The sequence below is a fragment of the Phalangium opilio genome, unplaced genomic scaffold, assembly GCF_054372755.1.
Source record: "Phalangium opilio isolate 3A_F unplaced genomic scaffold, DU_Popi_V2 ptg000024l_1, whole genome shotgun sequence".
In the NCBI taxonomy this organism is placed as follows: domain Eukaryota; kingdom Metazoa; phylum Arthropoda; class Arachnida; order Opiliones; family Phalangiidae; genus Phalangium; species Phalangium opilio.
In genome coordinates this window covers 8,295,252-8,314,432 of record NW_028324155.1, presented here as the reverse complement: position 1 = coordinate 8,314,432, position 19,181 = coordinate 8,295,252, and the positions used below count along the sequence as shown (strand labels likewise).

The following is a 19,181-nucleotide window of genomic DNA, read 5'->3' as shown; positions in this document are numbered from 1 at the left end:
TTTGCCCAGATTATTTGGCCAAAAATCGCCTTCACTTTAAGCTCGTGGGGCTAGCTCTAACTATACCCGCAAACGCTATTCTCGAATCGAAATAAGAAAGACAACCCTTATTTTTCACCTAAAATCACTGCTAACCCAATTTAACAACAACAGTAGCGGCGGTACCCTGCATTATTCCTGATTTGAAAGAATTCCGTGAACAGGGGGATGGGAAATATTGATCTTGGGATGATATTACTTTTGCAAGATCAGTTGGTTAGAACATTGCGTCTTGCGCAGTGTAATGACTATCAAAGTCCCATGGTTTGACGCTAGGATAATCTGCGTCATACCAAGGGCGAGTTGACTTGAAATGTTGCTATGAACGTTGGTTAAGACATTGGTTTCACGTTAGGTAAAACTGCACGCGTCACCAAGACCAAGTTGACTTGGAAAATTGCAAATGCAAGCCGTATAATCAAGTCCTTTGAAATGTTAACCGCAAATTTCATGTTCATCTATTTATAATGCTATTAATTTTTTGGGTTGATACGTCTATCATCGAATTTGTTTGTCGGTATTTTTGGTAATCGTCGATGATGATAAGACCCTAATTATTGTACTCTCTGATTAATTGGTAACGTTCTCTCTCTCTCTCTCTCCTCTCTCTTGGAGGCACTCCGTTCTCTCTCATTGCTCGGTCGTGTCGAGGGAAGGGATTGATGGAGGCTGCTGAATCGTGCCTTCGTGCTCATTTCGGGCTTGACCCCTTGACCTCCTTTCGTCTCCAAGTCGAGTGGTGCTGTTCCGTGTGTGCACAGTGTGGAGGGGGGTCCTTTTTTTGACCCAGCTGCTTTTTATTTAATGGCCCGATTACGATTTGTCGGCGGCGGCGGCAAGAGACGTACGTCACGAGAAAGTTGGGTCGGGAAAAGATCCCGCTATCAATCTTTATCCCCTAATCTAATCCCCCCTCTCATTTTAACAACCTTGAATTTGAAAATAAATTTACAATGGCGAAAATTAGTTTTTCTATTTTCAAAAAATTAATCTACAAGAAATCCGATTGGTTTTTGGGGCCCAAATATTTAGTTACATTATCTAGGACAATGTTATCTGGGAGCACGGCAGTGCTCCCAGCCAAGTCGAGCACTGACATCCTTTTCTCGAAGCAACTCGTGGCTCTTTTAAGCCCACTGTAACTTCGCTATGGGTATAGGTAAAAGTCTGAAATTTTGCTTGCCGCGAGGACTGTCAATTCTAGCTATAGTTTCCAAATTTCAAGATCCTACCCAATATACTTTTCGAAATATCGCAGGTGAAATTTCCCTTATTTTGTCACTCACTCACTCACTCACCGATCATCAAAATTCTAAGGTACTTCTAGGGTAGATAGAAACTTAAAATTCAGGATTTAGTTTTCATTTATTTTATAAAGCACAGAAAAATTAAAACATCCCGAAATTTTTATAAAATTGTTCTTTAGTTCTTTATTTTAAAACTAGATGGCGCTGCCGTCTTTTTAACAGTAATAGTGTGTGTTCTTGATGAAAGGACGTAATGGGCCAAAGTTAACCGAAAGTTAAATATATATTAAAGCTAATAGGTGTAGTAATTTAAAAGAAATGTGTCGTAACTGATGCTACATTCTTATATTAGGATATCGCGTACAACCTTTATTGCATATTCTCTGCGGGTCGAAAGGGGTAATTCAGCGTAAATATGGAGAAACGTTAGCGATTATATTGGTAAACGAAGTACCACGAGAGGGTCTTCTTTTAATATAACTACCGAAGTATAACGAGAGGGTCTACAAAAAGAAGTGAGATCCTATGAAAAACATTAACATGTACAAAAATGGGCCAAGCCTCGCTTCGTGCCCGCTCCGCCGTAAAACGTTCTGAGATCCCATGTAGAGCCAAGTCTGCCTTTTGTTCTCATTCAATCGCCAATTGAACAATTATGTTATAAATTAAGTCCTTTTCCTAATTAATAACCAATATTCTTTGACTCTATCATTATTATACATCTTTGTTCGTATCAAAAATATCGTGACTTGGCAAGCGCAGGTAATTACCTTATAAATGTGTACATAAGGTTATGTATAACTCACCTAATAAACATGTAAATAGGGTTATGCATAACTCACCATATAATTTGTACATAGGGTTGAGCATGACTCATCTTATAAACTTGTACATATCCCCTATACCATAAACGATTTAGTGAACATCCCTTCGATTATTTTAAAATCGGCAACGATTTAGTGACTTCCTTTTAATATTACTTACCTGCGATTGCCAAGTCACGATATTTTTGATACGAACAAAGATGTATAATAATGATAGAGTCAAAGAATATTGGTTATTAATTAGGAAAAGGACTTAATTTATAACATAATTGTTCAATTGGCGATTGAATGAGAACAAAAGGCAGACTTGGCTCTACATGGGATCTCAGAACGTTTTACGGCGGAGCGGGCACGAAGCGAGGCTTGGCCCATTTTTGTACATGTTAATGTTTTTCATAGGATCCATCATTTCCTCAAAGGATTTCTCTAGAAGTTTCTCTAAGCCAAAGTTATGACATTTCAAAGTTTAGCTATTTAGATTCTGTGAAACGTTCTTTCACCAAAGATTCATATATTCTATTCTTTATACGCAGATCATTATTTCTCCTCCAACTTGTTATTACTCCTAATGTGAAACGAGAGGCTATCCACTTCTATCGTCTGCTCAATTTCAGATTGAGCGGGAATCTGGTAATTTTTGAGGAGTTCAGACCAAAGTTCTTTGGTTCAGACGGAGAATTATAACGAAACAAAACTGTTTTAAATTTCGTTTTGGTAGTGAAAATTAGCTGTTTAACGAAATATGGAAGTTTAAAGTGAGCTTTTAAAATAATTACCGTTAATTAAAATAAATCTTTATTAAAATAATTTGCTTTTTCAGAATGGGTAACCATAATAAAGTGCAGAGGCTTAATGATTTGAACCCAGTTGACAGTTGGAAAGGTAAGAATATTTTATTTTTTGCACCTTGCGGTTGCCCAGCCTTACTTAAACCATATAGCCCATGGTTAAACATTGAAAATTATCCAATTGGCAATTGAATTTTAATTAAAAGGAGTAAAAGGAATTAATCCTTATCTAAAATTTTAAATTTAATTGTTAAATAAAAATGGTGGGCTTGATAAAAACGTACGAAATTGATGATCGTGCTGTACGCTTTTTCGCTATAGCTTAGATATGGAAAAGATGTATTTAGATAAGGCAAGGAATTCGCGCGGATGTAAGGTTAAGCGTGACCAAGCAATATACATTATAGGCCGCTATATCTACCCATGGAGCCCATATCATCGCTGCTCAGTTTCTTATATCCTGATAAGGTTTCCCCACTCGACTTACGATAGCCTAGGCATCGCGGTTGTTGACCTAAATATTATTGTCCCCTCTATTGCCACCCTAACTAAAACCACCTGGACAAGAGGACCCCTTGAGATAAAGGTGTGTTCCGGCATACACGATGCCCAAAATTCGGGGCGATTTAGGTATGAATTGGACTAGGCACAGGCGCAACCCCCTGGTGTCATTGTCCACGACATTAAAAGACACGGGGAGGTGACATAGATGCACGCCCATGCGCGCGCACTGTCTCTCTTTCAAATGTCACCAATATCTCGGGGTGGCGCTCGCCCATGTCGTTGTTTTAAAGATCCTGCCCCCTCACGCGCCAGAGAGGACAAACGCGACGGGAGAAATAACTGGGAATGTCCTTGGTCGCGCGCGCGCACGTCGTCGAGGAAAAAGGACATTGGCGCGCAATCTCGCGAGACTTCTCTCTCTCTCTCTGTCTCTCTCTTGGCGTCTTTGTCGCCTCCGCAGAGACACGTTCTCTCTCTTATGGCGGAGTGACATTCCCGCCCACCCGATCTCTTTAATCTCCTCCCATGTAGTTCCGCTCGCGCGACAAGAACGTCTTAAGTGTCTCAAAATTCTATGAGATCATATTCCTTTCCTCCAACCATAACCGCGATCCAACCTACCACAGGAAGAAAGGGAGAGACTCGAGAGAGTGACGCAATTTGAATATTATTTAGTTTAGAAACGCGTGTACCTCACTTTTATCCTGATTAATTTAATTATTTTAAAGCGCATTTTTACGTAAATTAATCCTTGAAATGATAACGATGTATGTATTTTTCTAAAACATCGCGAAAATTTTCTTGGCGGGAAAAGCGTAAAAAGGCGGGAAAAACCTTAAGAAAAAGCGGGAAAAGATAGCGCGCGCGAGCTCGAGTCTCCCAATTTAAGTAAGACGAGCACGTGGAGGAGCAGGAAGGAAAGGAAAGGGGAAAAGGGGGGAGAGAACAATGTTACTTGTCGAGATAGCATTTTTTTTAAAAGGAAAAGAAAACCATCCTAAGAATTAATGAATTAATTTAAAATCTTCGTGAATATTGAATTTAAAATAGTTAACCCCCGAACTATCTCAGATGTTTCTTTTTTAATTTTAATCGATTATATTCTGGTAAGAATTGAATGAATTCAATGAGGTAGTGTAGAAGAAATAAATTGTATTTTTGAGAGTGAGACGGGAATAGCGAGGATCTCTCTGCCTTTAGTTTTATTTTTTTGACAAATAACTCTTTAAATACGGTTCGGCTTGCCCCTTTCCTCCCCCCCTGGTTTAAATGTACCTTTAGCTAGCCGTTCTGCAAGGTATTCCGTGGATAGGGAAAAAATTGAAGGAACTGCTAGCTCTCGATTTATTGGTCGAGCTAGAGCGCTCAGTTTCGATAAGGAAAGCGCTTGGAGGGGGAAGGGGGGAAGCCCCATCCACATCCCTTAAATCATCTCTAGTATCATCCCCAATTTGCAATAATAAGAAATACGGGCACCCTTATCATGAAGCTAGAACCAACCGAATTTGTCCCGAGAACATTGATAATGGCTGGTCCGAAGTTACTGGGGTTTCTGGCTCCCATTCTCCGTCGAAAAGGCCCATACGTTTACTTTTTCCTGGATTCAGTGGTCTGTGTACTGACTGAAAAAAGAAGGCTAAAGCTACCGAGCTCTCCTGAAAAACATATGGCTGGTGCTTCTGCTGTGTTACTTTTAAGGGGGACCGGGATGAGGAGGGGGGTGTTTAGCGCGCTTTATTCCTAATTATATTATTATTATATGTATGGCAAGTAAACCTTTTAAACTAATAACTATTATAACCACCCCCTTAATTCAATCCCCCCTATCTCTTTGGTTACCTATATGGGGCTTTACCCTGCAGTGTACCTGCAGGTCCCGCGTCCTGTCTCGTTATAAGGTATTAATATTTGGGGTTTTTTGTCAAAGGACCTGAATTTCAACTGCAATGTGAGTGAGTACGTCAGAGGATGCAACCTGAACTTCAACTTGAGTACGTCAGAGGATGCAACCTGAACTGCAACTTGAGTACGTCAGAGGATGCAACCTGAACTTCAACTTGAGTACGTCAGAGGATGCAACCTGAACTGCAACTTGAGTACGTCAGAGGATGCAACCTGAACTTCAACTTGAGTACGTCAGAGGATGCAACCTGAACTTCAACTTGAGTACGTCAGAGGATGCAACCTGAACTTCAACTTGAGTACGTCAGAGGATGCAACCTGAACTGCAACTTGAGTACGTCAGAGGATGCAACCTGAACTTCAACTTGAGTACGTCAGAGGATGCAACCTGAACTTCAACTTGAGTACGTCAGAGGATGCAACCTGAACTGCAACTTGAGTACGTCAGAGGATGCAACCTGAACTTCAACTTGAGTACGTCAGAGGATGCAACCTGAACTGCAACTTGAGTACGTCAGAGGATGCAACCTGAACTGCAACTTGAGTACGTCAGAGGATGCAACCTGAACTGCAACTTGAGTACGTCAGAGGATGCAACCTGAACTGCAACTTGAGTACGTCAGAGGATGCAACCTGAACTTCAACTTGAGTACGTCAGAGGATGCAACCTGAACTTCAACTTGAGTACGTCAGAGGATGCAACCTGAACTTCAACTTGAGTACGTCAGAGGATGCAACCTGAACTTCAACTTGAGTACGTCAGAGGATGCAACCTGAACTGCAACTTGAGTACGTCAGAGGATGCAACCTGAACTTCAACTTGAGTACGTCAGAGGATGCAACCTGAACTTCAACTTGAGTACGTCAGAGGATGCAACCTGAACTTCAACTTGAGTACGTCAGAGGATGCAACCTGAACTGCAACTTGAGTACGTCAGAGGATGCAACCTGAACTTCAACTTGAGTACGTCAGAGGATGCAACCTGAACTGCAACTTGAGTACGTCAGAGGATGCAACCTGAACTGCAACTTGAGTACGTCAGAGGATGCAACCTGAACTGCAACTTGAGTACGTCAGAGGATGCAACCTGAACTTCAACTTGAGTACGTCAGAGGATGCAACCTGAACTGCAACTTGAGTACGTCAGAGGATGCAACCTGAACTGCAACTTGAGTACGTCAGAGGATGCAACCTGAACTGCAACTTGAGTACGTCAGAGGATGCAACCTGAACTTCAACTTGAGTACGTCAGAGGATGCAACCTGAACTGCAACTTGAGTACGTCAGAGGATGCAACCTGAACTGCAACTTGAGTACGTCAGAGGATGCAACCTGAACTTCAACTTGAGTACGTCAGAGGATGCAACCTGAACTGCAACTTGAGTACGTCAGAGGATGCAACCTGAACTGCAACTTGAGTACGTCAGAGGATGCAACCTGAACTGCAACTTGAGTACGTCAGAGGATGCAACCTGAACTTCAACTTGAGACTCTTGAGTACGTCAACGTGAATTTGACGACATTTCAATCGTCCAATGAGTCGCCTCAAGGTAATTGATTTTATTTATTTATTTTTTTGGTGGAGGGATACGTACATTTTTGATAATTGGTTTGCGATCTATATTCGCGTCCATCAGGCAGTTTGAACCTTTATAGAGCCAAGAAGTGATATCTAGTTTATTAGGGAGAAGGTATAAATACGCCACATTTCCAGCTTTATCTTCAGTCTAAACATAGGTCCGGAGTTAATCCCCGCCGCCTCTAAATTACAACCAGCATGCGTCTCATCGGTTTTAGAAAACTCACGTCAGCGCGACGCGAATGACGAAAATTATACGAATTTGTCCGACTGAGGAGAGGCGAAATATCCCGGCTTCTTTGTACGTCCCCCCTTGCATTTTGAAAGGGGGACTGGGACTATGGCGCGCGAATGCTTAGGCATCTTATACCTTCTCTCTAGTAAACTAGATATCACTTCTTGATAGAGTTAAGTCGATAAAGGGACTCGTAATTTTAGGGATCTGTATTGATTTACTTAAAACGTGTCTCGGAAACTGTATATGCACTCGTTTTAAGAGTTGGAATGCGTATTATTATTATTGGTTTAATATACTGGAAAAAAATTATTATGAAAGTGAAAATTACTTAAGGGGGATGGGAGTGGGGGGATGGATTAAATGGCGCGTGAAATTGCTTATGACGCCGCCATTTTTAATATTAGGAATTTTTCTATAGAATATTTATTTACTGTAGTTCTTATGGCATCTTCTTGTATCTGTATACTTTTGGGGAATAACCTTTTAGAGGACCTCGCAAAAGAACATCGTGTACCTTATACTTTCTGTTTTTCTTAATTCGGGGAAACTCTTTGGGCCCGATAATTTTTATTATAATCGCGCCCAAGTAAAGCTTCCATTGCTATATAAGAAAAGCCGTAAAAAAGGCGGGCCATTAACTGTTTTGGGAGCGAATGGATGGAGTTGATCAAACTGGATTGATGCACGTTGTCCATAAATTCAATAATAAACGTAAATTTCTGCAATTTCTCTCCCCCCATCCCAGACTTTAATTTAAATTTTTTATTCAATTCAGTTCGAAAAAGTTTCTTTCTGACTCGCAATTGCCACGATAAAATAAGAGCAATTTCTTCTACCCTAGTTTTTCCCGCAATTTTAGTTAATATAAAATTATTTACAAATATGATCTAAAAATGAATTTTTTAAAGACTCGGGACGATGCGCGGCAATACCTAAATGCACCTTGTTTTAATGAAAATGGCGTTTGCGCGGCAAGCCTGTATGGGTTCTCTTCCTTTTTTTTTTTCACCCGACAAACAAATTAGATTTGCGCGAGCCAAAATGTTGTCTTGAAATAAGGCAGATCTTTTTTTGGTCGCGAGCGCAAAAATTCTACCGCTCCGATGATTATCTGAGAAGCGCGCCTTTTTTCCGTACAAGGAAAAGGGGAAAATGCGCGGGAAAGAAGAAAAAAAATTGGCGCGAGCGAAAAATGCACGCGCCTTTGCTTGCTAAACCAGCGCGTGCATGCCAGGGGTAGAGAAACCAATCGAGGAGTCTAACGCTTAATTAAATTCAACCTTGGAATACTTAGTAAATCGCGGTTGAAATTGGTAATGTTAAACCCCTTGGTTAAGGAGACGATATCTCGTGTCTCGCGCGCGCGCTTCGCGGCTGTTTCCCCTTTATAGAGTATTTTAGTCGTTAGCGGCAGGTTGACCGTGACATAAGCGACGGATGTAGAATGAAAAGGGGGTAATGGAAATGGCTGTCGTTTTGCATCGAAATGCCGCATTTAGCTGATAGGGAAAAGCGGCGTCATTAACATGGAGTGCTCTCGGATTCTGGCAATATCGCTTTAGTGGGATTTTTTTCTTCTTTCCTTCGTCCCTGGCCGCAATCTCTGCTGGCGTCGTCCCCATCCTCTCTCTTTCTCTTGCCTCTCTCCTCTCGTAGTCTATCGCCAGTAAAGGGGGGGGGGATAAATTCCTCGAAAGAAAGAGCTCCTTAATTAAGCTTATAAAAGGATGCGTCTGGGGGGAGGGACTCTAATTCCTACTCGTTTATTATTGGCTTTTAACGAAAACGACACTAATACCACCTTCTCTCCCCCACCTCCCTTCCCTTACCAGAAGGTGGGTGGGTAGATGATGTGATGGGGAACAATGGGTATTATAGCTTAGCCGGATTATTTTTCTAACATGGGATTCGAAACACTTGTAACGAACGATATCACTTTAATTCTATTGAGGGGAAGGAGGGCCCTGTGGACCATATGTCTCTTTTAGTAATTTTTTATTTAAACCGTATTATGGGAAAGGTAGATAAGACACTCAAGGAGTGTAATTTATTAAAATCAAAGGGAATATATTTAAATTGAAATTTTTTAATCATATGATTCAGGAAGTGGTTTGTTTGCTTTTACGTGGCACGAATTTATGGACCAACTGAGTGTTGAGATTAGTGACATTACATGGGGAAGGTTTGGGAAGTGGGTAGCATGCTCGAGTTCTCAAGGTTGGGTCCGCAAACCCCTAATTGGCGAAAAGCCAGTTGGAAACGTTGTCTTACTCTAGACCCATAACATTTTAACATCTTCATATTGATAGACCAAAATGCGTATTTGAAATCACTAACTTTATATGGGGAAGGTTTGGGAAGTGGTTTACTCGAGGTCTTCTCAAGGTTGGGTCCGCGAGCCCCCAATCCCCTTAAGTACGTCGTCCTACTCTAGACCCGTAACATTCTAACATCATCCCAGTATGTCGCAGCAAGGGTTGCCTTGTAATTGATAAAAAATCATTAATTTTAATATTAAATGTTTGCGAACAATCTTTATAATTTGCGTCTCCCGGTATGGCTCGCGGCAAGGGTTGTCTTCTCCTTCAACCTCTTCTCCATCCTTTTAGTCTGTGTGTAAGTTAAAGTTAGAGAGAGAGAAGAGCGCTTGGCTAGCGGACTCTCCATCCACCTTCATCCATCTCGGTTTTCTCTCTCTGAGATGCGAGTGCGTCCACTAGATCTCTCCTGGATCTATTGAGAAAGAGAGAGGAGAGAGAAAGAGGGAAAATATCGGTGGTAGCGGATATCTGAACGGCGCGGGGCGGTACGTACCCCAAGCTAGTTTCCATCCAAGAGAGAGAGTGTTCTTTGAGAGAAGAGTTTCTCGCAGCGTTGCGCCCTTTCGCTCCCAGCCAGACCACCACCGGGAAAAAGACAAAAGTCGTTCGCCGTCGAACATCGACCAAGTTTCCGCCCGCCCGCCCCCGTTTGTTCGCTCTCTCACTTTCTTTGCTTCATCCAGAGGTCGGTAAAGTCGGACCGTATTACTATCCCGCGACTGTCTTAGATATAGTCCCCGTTTTTGGTCCCCCAAGTTATGATGACCATATTATAGTTCGCGCGGGCCCAACTCTATCGCAACACCGAACCGAAGGAATTGACCACCACGTGTTATAACATATCCGTAGTTGATTGTAGGGCCGCTAGTGAATCCCGCGGTGGTTTCCTCAAAGTGATATATATTAAGAGACTCGAATATGACATGACGATCGTGGTCAAGTTTTGAGACCGTCGTCGTTGTCATCATGAAGTCGTCGTAAAGAATTGTTATAAATATATAAATATAAACTTTAAATGTTGGCCCATCCTTGGCTTCAGGTGCTAGCGGGCACGGCGCCCAATTTCTTGTTGCCACCGCCACCTCATCACGAGAGACCCTCCGCGCCTCACCAACACCATCATCACCATCACCATAACCTCCATCAGCAACGAGGACAATTACAAGCCAATGGTAAGCGCTTATATAGTTGAAGCCACGGGGATAAATAATATTGATCATTACCACAAAATTAGGCGCGAAAAGTTGCATAGTATGGGTTAGAAAAGGTGCCGATGACGTCATCACCCGTCATTTCGTGATTCAAATGATCTTAATTAATTCGATTAGAATGCACGCTCATTCTTCCTCCCCCCCCCCCCAACACACCCTATCACGTCACGTGAACAATAGGTAATTACTTATTTACGTTTTTGGCGCGTGAGAATTGAACTCGATCTTTATAGTTAAACGATTTATTCGGGGGTCGCTACGCGATATACGCTATTTGGGTGCATGCATGGGTGTAACTTTTTAAAATTCCTTTTTATTATTATTAAAAGGCCGTAAACAAAAAGAATAACTAACTAAACTTTATTTCTACGAATTTATATAAACATTCTTATTTATTTTTTTAAAAAAATTACTTTGAAAATGAAAGGGGTCATATTTCACACGTATAGAATAGATTAATTTAATATAGTGTAACAATTGGTTTAATTCACCCTTAAATGTAATAGAAAGGCTGCAGGGAAAACAATTAAAAAACTTGGCAATTATTTTTTTTATATTTTAATTTTAAAACAAAGTAAATTAAATTATTTACAATTATCCATCATCTTGATAATAATAATAATAAGCTTCTGCCCCCCTTTCTTTTTCTCCCCTCCCCCCAATATGATATATGATAAATCATATGAAATATGGCATCTCTTTTCCGAGATTATATAGTTTAGCTCACGATATGTACGAAGAAGAATCATTTAATCGTGTTTGTGGCGTTGAGAAATATATATACTGTTAATATATAGGCCCCCCCACCTATACCCCCCTGGACTCGAGTTTTATCTCTCTGTTTTAAAAAAGTTCTTAGTGGTTTTTTAAATACAATGAAAAAAAGGCGCGAGAAGGTATTTTTCTGTTTGGGGGCGGAGTGGCCAGCGCTGCTGGCCGGGGTCAACGATAGGGTCACATCAGAGTTACGTGCTTGGCCTGCTGATAATATTCCCGCATGATATCTATTACCTGAAGTAAATACTGCTATGGTTAGAAGATGACAACCTGATCAACTCCCCCCATTGAGCATAACCTAATCTAACCCGAGGGGTCACTCACTATGTACCTTTGAATGGACTAAAGGGGATTACTTGTAAACGACGTGAAATCTTAGCAGGCCCTTTGACAGTGACAAAATGATACCACATATAATCATGCTGGACCCAAAGTGATTATCCCTTGACCTGATTCATAAAGGCCTAACCTAAACTGTCACCAGGGATAGATTTAAGTTTAGAAGTAGGAATGGAGAACGGTTAGTATTTACTTCAGTCCGACTCATAGCCCAGTATAGAGCCCCTCCCTCCAACACGTAATGAAAAGTTTAAATTATCTTATTGGCTCACTTAAACTACGTTTTGATGACGTTACTGACGGAGACGGCGAAAAATATTCAATTCCTTTTTACCTCTGTCGCTATGACCCGCCTCTTCTTTCATACTCCTCCGTCCCGTGGAAGAGGGTCCTGGACTTTGACGCCCGCCCACATTACTCTGTTCTCCATTCCTACTTCTAAAATTATATCTATCCCTGTTGTCACACAATAAATACAATAAGGGCCAGGTTGTTTGACCACTGTCTTATTCTCTAAATACTTAAAAATATTCGTATAATTTTATGTTTTATCTTAATTCATCTACGTTTGGTTACTTCATTTGATCTACTTTTATATATTTTAAAGCGTGTTGCTTTGGTTTTAGGTTTTTTTTGGCTGCTTGCACGAGGACCCGATTAAGATGGCGCGCGGGGGCCTCCACCCTTTTGTTCCAAGCACGTTTCCCTCCCCCCCCCCCGGGCACTATACTAAACCATCTCCTTCTTTTGTAGATAGGGAGATATAGACAACGATCTAAAATAGTTCGTCCCGATTTAGACGAGAGAGAAAATGATGCTCGTTTCGATTTTTTAAAGAAACAAAAAACGTTCCTTGATTAACCCTTTCACGCGCCTGTGTGATTTATTTTGGCGCTAAAAAGAAAAAGGAGGGAAATAAGCCCCCCTCCCCAATCATCCCCATGCCCAAAATCTTAGCAAGGGATGGAGGACAATTTCTCCAGGGATGAGGATATTGTTATTGGCCTAGTAATTGAACCCTGCAGAGTTGAATGTTTTGCGATTATCTGTCTTAGATCATTTGGTCGGTACCAATGGCCCCCCCCTCTCCTATATGCCCAAAATCTTCGAGTGTCCATTAAGGACAGTTTCTTACGTAAGTTACTTGAACGTGGATTAAGGGGAAGGATATGTTTCGAGATTATCTGAATGTTTTTGGGTCTGTTTAGATTGAATTATATATACACCTTGTTGTTTTAGTTAAGTTTTGATGCGCCATCTTGTTTTTAGGGGGTGGGCATTGGGGGGGTCAAGTCATTGGCACGTTTCGCTAGTTTTATTAAAAGAGAGAATATTTTTTTTTTCTCTCTCTCTCTCTCTCTTGCCATCGTGAGATGAAACGTTTTTTGGCTAAATGCGGAGCTCCTTTCCTCCTTATCTGTTGGTCGCATCTCATGAAATATTGTAGAAGAAATGGAGGCGGCTCGCGCTTTACTGAGACTATACATTAAGAAATGCCTACCCTCCCTCCCTCCGAAAGACCACTCTGCTCTCTTCTTCTTCTTCGCTATTCATTCTTTCTTTTAGTCCCAAAGAACCCCTTAACTAAGGAATAACGACTTAGAAAACGTACGCCTCCAACCCCCCCTAACTCCACTCCACCTCTTGGTCCGTGTAATTCAAAATCAGGGAAGAATATGTTAGCGTTCGATGCCTTCAACGTTTTAACTGTATTCAACTCCAAACCATACACGCTCGAGTATATCCTTTTTGGAGTAAAAAAAGGGCATGTTTGGCATGGCATGGGTGCGGAGATTGATGTATATAGGGTAATCCAAATTAACTGGTTTAGAGTTTTAATGTATGCCGGGTTTAAACGTTAAGAAAGCCTGGGATTGATATGGCTCCCGACTTAAATTGAAGTAGCCCGTTAAGCGCGAGCTTTTTATACATTCTCGAGAGGGTCCACCTTCGCGCGTGTTATGATTGAAAGAATGCGTTTCATTTTATCGAGTTATTTTTTATTTCGTTATTGTATAGGAGTTATAGAGGGGTATTAAGGTTCAAGGTGCGATATTCATGGGATAATTGTGTTAATTCACGTAGATCTCGCGCGTTTAATATATTTTTGACACTGTATAAAAAATGAATAGTGCATGTTTATGGTGGTTCACGGTATAGATTAAGGTTAATAACCCGTTCGTTCTTCTTTCTATACCCATGGAATGTTACCCCACAAATTCTTAAATATAACGCTCTTCAATATACTTGCGCTAGCTATATAGACTCTAATTGCCAATTTATTTTGGTGTGTTGCAAAGAAGCAACGTACGTTGCATTGTGGGGTCGCTTATAGCTATTTTGTTGACGCACAACTGACCCCCTAGTAACTTGTCCAGGGTTCGTACGGAACCTGGGTAACCTTGAAAACCTGGATAAGTCAGGGATATGAAAAATAGGGGAATAAGTCAGGGATTTAAAAAAAATTCCTAAAAAGTCAGGGATATGTCAGGGATTTCGTTTGGTATATCAAACCATGATTCGAGCAATGCTAAATATGAGCCAGGTGTGAAAAGTGGGCTCTGGTAAATACCTTAAAATGGTCAGGGATATTTCCAAAATTTGGTCAGGGATAGCCTGGAAAAGTCAGGGATTTTCAATGTTAAAATTTTGTACGAACCCTGTGATGTCCCTTAGTAACTCTGTTTGAGATTGATTTCAATATATTTTTTGTTCTAAAATTCCCGGATGATGTAGACCTACGTATAGTTAGTTATTTGGTGCGTGCCTTTGTTCGTGACTTCTCGGGTCAAGGACATTGTTTTAAAAGGGTTATTGGGTGCAAGAGGCAATCGCAATTAAATCGATATAAAAGTGGTATTGGTCTAAAAGCCATATTGGGTGTGTGTGTATGTGTATGTTTATAGGGTGGTAGACTTCTTAGTTTGGGAAAGTGATGGGCCGCGGGTAGGGTGAGGGAGATGCCCGGTGAGACAGGTCAGTGATGGATCGGCTAATCCATTCGACTGTAGTCCATATAATGGAGCGGACCTTAGCTTCTTCTTCCTCAGCGCTGCGTGGATCGAGGAAGCTGGTCCAAAAAGAGAGGAAAAAATTCTCCTTTTTTTTTTTTAAAGTTCCGCCACCGACCGACAGTATCGGACTTATTTTTTTCTGTTTCTCTCTCTCCATCGGGTGCTCTTGGACTTCCTCGGGATGCTGCATGCGAAACTGTTCCTTCATCGATTACTATACTATAGAAATCGGGGGTCCAAAATCGAAGAGAGCTGGTTCTTTTTAAAAGAGGGGTTAAGGGGGGGGAATGGGGTGTTGCTGAAGGGGACTCCTATAGTTGACCCCGTGTAAAAAGGTCCCCCCAATATATATATATATTTGACGATCCCTTACTTCGCACGTTGCCCGGGAAAAGATCAATTTTCCGAGTTGATCATTGCATGCCCCAACGTCCCCCGCGTTCTCCCAGAAACTTCTCTTTCGATTTTGTCTCGATGCCCCAAAACGTACAGTACATCTCGCCACCGCCCATCTTCGCGAGTGACATTCTGAAACCTATGAATATTTCTTTTTAAATTTAAGAGAAGATTTTCCTGCCTCTATGTCCCAGCAATATTGAGAAGGACTTAACTATATACAAACCTGCACCACTTTTAATGTATGGAACCTTTCCCCTTAGTCTTACCAAGAAGTGATATCTACTTTATTAGGGAGAAGGTATAAATTCGCCCCACATTTATAATCTAGCTTTATCTCCAGTCCAAAAGACGTAGGTCCGGAGTTAATCCCCGCCGCCTCTAAATTACAACCAGCATCTCATTGGTTCTTGAAAACTCACGTCAGTGCGACGCTAATGACGAAAATGACGTATTTTCCGACCGAAAAGAGGCGAAATAGCCCGGCCTCCTTTTACGTCCCCCCTTATATTTTGAAAGGGGGACTGGGACTATGGCGCGCGAATACTAAGGCATCTTATACCTTCTCCCTAATAAACCTTTATCAACAATTAAACATACAAAGAATCAAACCACTTAAGGTGACTCGACAATTTTAAATTAAAGATATTATTAATTATTCTCGGTGTTATCGAATGCATTCATGGATGGTGATGGTATGACGGGTGACTATTTTTGGGTGCCCGGATTTTTCCGCTCATAAAGCGGGCAATCGAGCGTTGTCAAATATGATATACTTTTACAATGTCTTTTTTTTCTCGCTCTCTCTCTCTCTCTCTCTCTCTCTCTCTCTCTCTCTCTCTCTCTCTCTCTCTCTCTCTCTCTCTCTCTCTCTCGTTTTCGTTAATGGAGCTCACTGACAATGTCTCCGCACACTCGAATGACCTTTGAACCTTAACGACAACCCCCTTTAAGTCTTATACTATCCATTTTTTGGAAAAGAGAGAGAGATTAAAGGAAGAATGAAATGTTATGGTCTTACGAATGTGGATGTACGACGATTTAAAGGGATGGTGTTATGTATTTTGGATTAACATTGTGGAGGGCGGTACACGGGCGCGCCTTAGACACGGCGGCTATAGCTTTTTTGGTCGCCAATCACGTAGACTTTGTCTCCTCGGACTATTAATATGAAATATAAAAAAAAAAACAGGATACAAGTATGATTAATTACCACTGCATGCATGGTACAAATTTTATACGGCCAAACCAACTATATATAGATAACTGGTTTTCTCTTACACGCCTACTTACTATACCACCCCCACTATAATCAAACCCTCAACCTGGAACATTGCCGATAGTTTTTATTAAAGAAAGCACTTGTTTTCTTTTATGGACAGACAAAGATTGGGTGGTCACATATTATGATGATACTTTTGACTTTTGTCACTATTGTCCTTGTAGAATTGCTTGGCCCATGCCTAAAATAGTATTTGTAGAGGAAGCTGGGTTTGGGGGCTTGATCCCCACTAATCCTATTGCTTCTCTCAACCCCCCAGACACACTTTTTTCCCCTATAGTAATTGGACTCTACAAAAAAATGTAGTAGTCACTGGTGCAGTTATTTTATGGGTTATAGTGTAGGGGGCGCATCGGTAATCCAATTTTGTTGAGACATTCGGCTGGCTGTACCACCGATACCGTATATGTACCACAAAGTTAACGCTATCCAATCTATTACAACTGACTCTATATAATCTATTTGGCGCAAAATCAGTCAAGATGGCGGCGATACGAATTAGGCCTAGGTAGATTTATTTGTTTATTTATTGCTGTACGCATGCGCTGCACGAGGATTTTTTTATACTTGCTTCTTAAGATACACAGCGCGCGAGATTTTTCTTATATTTCTTTATATGTAACTAAGGAGGAAGGGGGGGGGCTGAATTTTCTCTCGTATCTCGAATTTCAAAGCATTAATCAAATCATTTATTCTCGCGGTTTTTTTCTTTTTCTTGCGCGTGGGTTTTCTTTTAAGCGCGCCAAGATTAATGGACGCCCTCTGACGATAAGAAATTATTTTACCAAATAATCCTTTTAAATTTAACAAACGTTGTTAAAAAGACCAAATGATAACTGTACCCAATTATTAACAAGGGCAAGCTAAGATATAACTGGAGTCTTAAGTTTTAAATAATTATATTATGATGGTATCAAATTAAATAAAAAGTTCGGTATTCGATTGTTGCAAAACAAATTGTACATAACGATGTGTTCTTAATACCCAAGGAGTTAATTATACTAGTTTTCTATCATATTTGTCTGTCTGTCTATGATATTAAAATTATTCTTTATAACTTTTCGATATATTTGACGTCTAAACTATATACTATATATATATACTATACTAAGAACTATAGGCCTCCCAAAAGCGCTCGCTTTAAGAGGAACCAACTCGCGAGCACAAATCGGAGAAAATTCGAGCCATTATAATAAATTTCTGCTTGAAAACGAAACGAGCAACAGCTAGTTCTCATTTTTATATATACATATAGATACCCGGGGGTTTGGGTTGGGGGTCGACCGGGGGGGAAACCCCATTTTCCTCGCTATTATATTTAATACCATGTACGGAGAGAAAAGTCGGGAGGCAAAACTTTAAAACTACAGTCCAGTGTATAGTAGACTTAGCAGTAGCGCGTCAACTCTCTCCTTCGAAGGGAAGCTCAAGAGCAAAGGGATGGGGATGTAGAGAGAGAGTATGGGATGCGGTCCTCCATCTTGTCCCGGAGAGAACGAGAGAGATCGGAGAAGCGTAACGGAGAGAGAGAGAGAGAGAGAGAGAGGGAAGGAGGGAGGTTGTGGAAATTTCGTTAGATCATAAATCAGGAGCATACCCCCCCCCCTTCCACCCAAAATGACGACTTGTTAGATCACAGGATATTCTTCGCAGTTAAAATCCACGACTTGTAAATGTATATATACATATATATATAGGGGGTCGTACCCCTTCCCCCTCGCCTCGATGCCCCTATGTAGATACAGAGTGGATCAGATCAGATATGAACGACTTATTTTCAGTATAATGTATACTCTTGCAAATCAGGTCTTTAAAAACTTGTGTCATTTACTGCGTCATAGTTTTGATAAGTAGGCCTTAGTCTTGACTGAGTGAATTGCTTTAATTAGAAGATTGAAAATTTGTAGGAACGCTACTCTTAATTGGTATGCTTGCACTAAGATGATTTTTATTCCAATCTGCGGCCATCTTGAATGAAATGGCTACCCAAAGAGTATTGAAAATGTCCCAATGGGCCTTTGCTGCTTGCTATAGTTTACCGATTTTTATTTATTTATTTATTGTACCGTTTGTTTGATCTGTACCACGCTGTATATAATACGAGGGTGCAATTTCATCCGTGTCCTGCATCATGGCGCTGCTGTATTCCGTTTTGTAAAGTGGATGGGGTTCGTTGAATTTCGACATATCCCTATATGCAGAAGACAAGATCTTAAGGTTATGTTTTACGATATAGAAAAGGCGCTATATTTCTCATATATTTCTAGTTGATATTATAAACGTCACTTGCATCCACCGTTCCGTTTTCGCGCGCTTTTGGCGAATTTAAGAGCTTGTATATGTATATATATATGAATTTCTATCGTTTTGGCGCGAAAGTTAATGTTTGAAAGAAAAGGGCGCCATGCATATTCGCTCGCGCTCAGCTCTAATTTTAGAAATAAATAGTTCATCTTAAATTATTTAAGGGTATTTTATACGCATCAGCGAGTCCTGCACGAGTACTTTGGGGAGTTTTTTTCGGACAGTCGTAACCCCTTTTGCGCTTTGATTCCAACAATAGCCCTCTTGAAGAAAAAGAAAAAAAAATTGACTCGATTCGATCAAAGATCGCAAAAGTTTTTGTATTTCGTTTAATTTAATTTCTCTCACATTTTGGAGGAGGTTGTTGTTGGCATACAGTTAATGCGGCAGCTCTTTTCGTCCGAAGCGACTATTG

At 40.8% G+C, this 19,181-nt stretch overlaps 1 protein-coding gene across 3 annotated transcripts in view; it reads left to right on the top strand.

Annotated features, from left to right (window-relative positions):
* The first annotated feature begins 6,755 nt into the window (after positions 1-6,755).
* LOC149692638 (uncharacterized) overlaps positions 6,756-19,181 on the top strand; it is a 108,053-nt gene continuing 95,627 nt past the window's right edge. The window contains exon 1 of one of the 3 annotated variants that reach the window (XM_089868460.1): positions 6,756-6,855. In XM_089868460.1, the coding sequence (XP_089724586.1) occupies positions 6,771-6,855 (85 nt within the window). In that variant the 5' untranslated portion in view covers positions 6,756-6,770. Of the gene's footprint in view, positions 6,856-10,102; positions 10,616-19,181 lie in introns of those variants that run through there. The other 2 variants (XM_089868462.1, XM_089868459.1) reach the window with 2 other exon arrangements.